This window comes from Condylura cristata, unplaced genomic scaffold, assembly GCF_000260355.1.
Source record: "Condylura cristata isolate star-nosed mole 26May11 unplaced genomic scaffold, ConCri1.0 scaffold00002, whole genome shotgun sequence".
NCBI classification, from domain to species: Eukaryota; Metazoa; Chordata; class Mammalia; order Eulipotyphla; family Talpidae; genus Condylura; species Condylura cristata.
This window is the reverse complement of record NW_004567103.1, coordinates 3,425,917-3,427,143: the sequence shown is the minus strand read 5'-3', so window position 1 is coordinate 3,427,143 and position 1,227 is coordinate 3,425,917. Positions and strand designations below refer to the sequence as shown.

Genomic DNA, 1,227 nt, shown 5'->3' with positions numbered 1-1,227 from the left:
CCCCCCGCCCGCGCTCAGCCCCGCCGTCCCTCCCCGCCGCGGCACCTGCAGAAAGCGCTTCCCCTCGCCACCCAGCAGCCAAAAGCCGCGAGAGCGCCGCGCTGGTCGCGCGAGACTTCCCACAGCATGGCGCCCTCGAACGCGCCCGGGACGGCACGCAGGCCCTCCTCCTCGCGGCGCCGCGCGCGCGCTCCGCGGGAAGCAGGCCTCGACGTCCGCGCTCGCGCGGGCAAGGCCTTACCTTGGCGAGCTTCACCATGATGGCGGCTTAGACAGGCGGAGTGTGTGGCGGGCGAGTGGCGCAGATGAGTCCAAGAGGAACCCAAACGACGTCGATGGCGGCCGCTGGCTGAAGATCCCGGAGCGCGTACGTTTGGCTGCCAGCTAGCGCTCGAGACTGAGTCGAAAGACTGAGCCTGCCCAGTAATCGCCTCTGGAAAGACGACGACGGCACCCTCGTGACCCCACCTGGGCCAATCATAGTTCGCGTCCACCCCGTGAACCAATCGCGAGCTTCCGCTCGCGGACGGCGCGGGGCGGGGCCCGAGCGGGTGTGGGCGGGCTGAGGCCTGGGGAGGGGGAGGGGATTCGGCGGTAGCGTCCTGGGGGCGGAACCCGCTTTGTGCGAGGCGGGCGCCGATTGGGCTGTGGGCGCGCGGTGTCGGGCGCGCCCCAGCCCCCCCCCCGCGGCTTGCTCTCACAGCGCTTGCGCCGTGAAACGGACATTTTTGGCGCCGCGAGTGGCCGGGCCATGTCGGCCCGGCGGGTCGGGCTCGGGTCCCGGAAGGTGTACGGGTCCTGTGGCCCGGGCGGCCGGCGAGCTCCTCCGAGGCCGCGGGTGTGGGCCGGGCCGCGTCCACTCCGAGCCTCCGGGCGGCCATGGAAAGAGGCGTTTGCGCCGGTCTCCCTGCTGACGAGCCCGAGAGCTCCGGAAGTTCGGGGACCGCGAGGGTCCCTTACGCGCGTCGGGTCGCGTTAGCCCGTCCGCGGCCGAGACCCCCCTAACGCAGGTGCACCCCCCCTTGGCCGCCTGTCCGGGGCTGTTAATAAAGAGGGTCGTGTGTGTTTGGGCGGGTAGTGGGCCGGGCGCCGACGTGCCGGGTCACGCAGCCGCGTGCGCTGGGGCTTCTCCGAGGGGACCCGGCTCGCAGAGAACTTTGCGGGTCACAGCGGGGGAGGCTTGGTCTGGACGCCCGCAGAGCCTGGCCTTGGCCACGCTCCCGGTCC

At 72.3% G+C, this 1,227-nt stretch overlaps 1 protein-coding gene across 1 annotated transcript in view; it reads right to left on the bottom strand.

Moving 5' to 3' along the window:
- Nucleotides 1-412, bottom strand: part of NCL (nucleolin) — an 8,613-nt gene extending 8,201 nt beyond the window's left edge. The window contains exon 1 of the mRNA XM_004674203.2: nucleotides 242-412. Coding sequence (XP_004674260.1) covers nucleotides 242-259 — 18 coding nt within the window. The 5' untranslated portion in view covers nucleotides 260-412. The remainder of the gene's footprint in view (nucleotides 1-241) is intronic.
- Nucleotides 413-1,227: the final 815 nt, after the last annotated feature.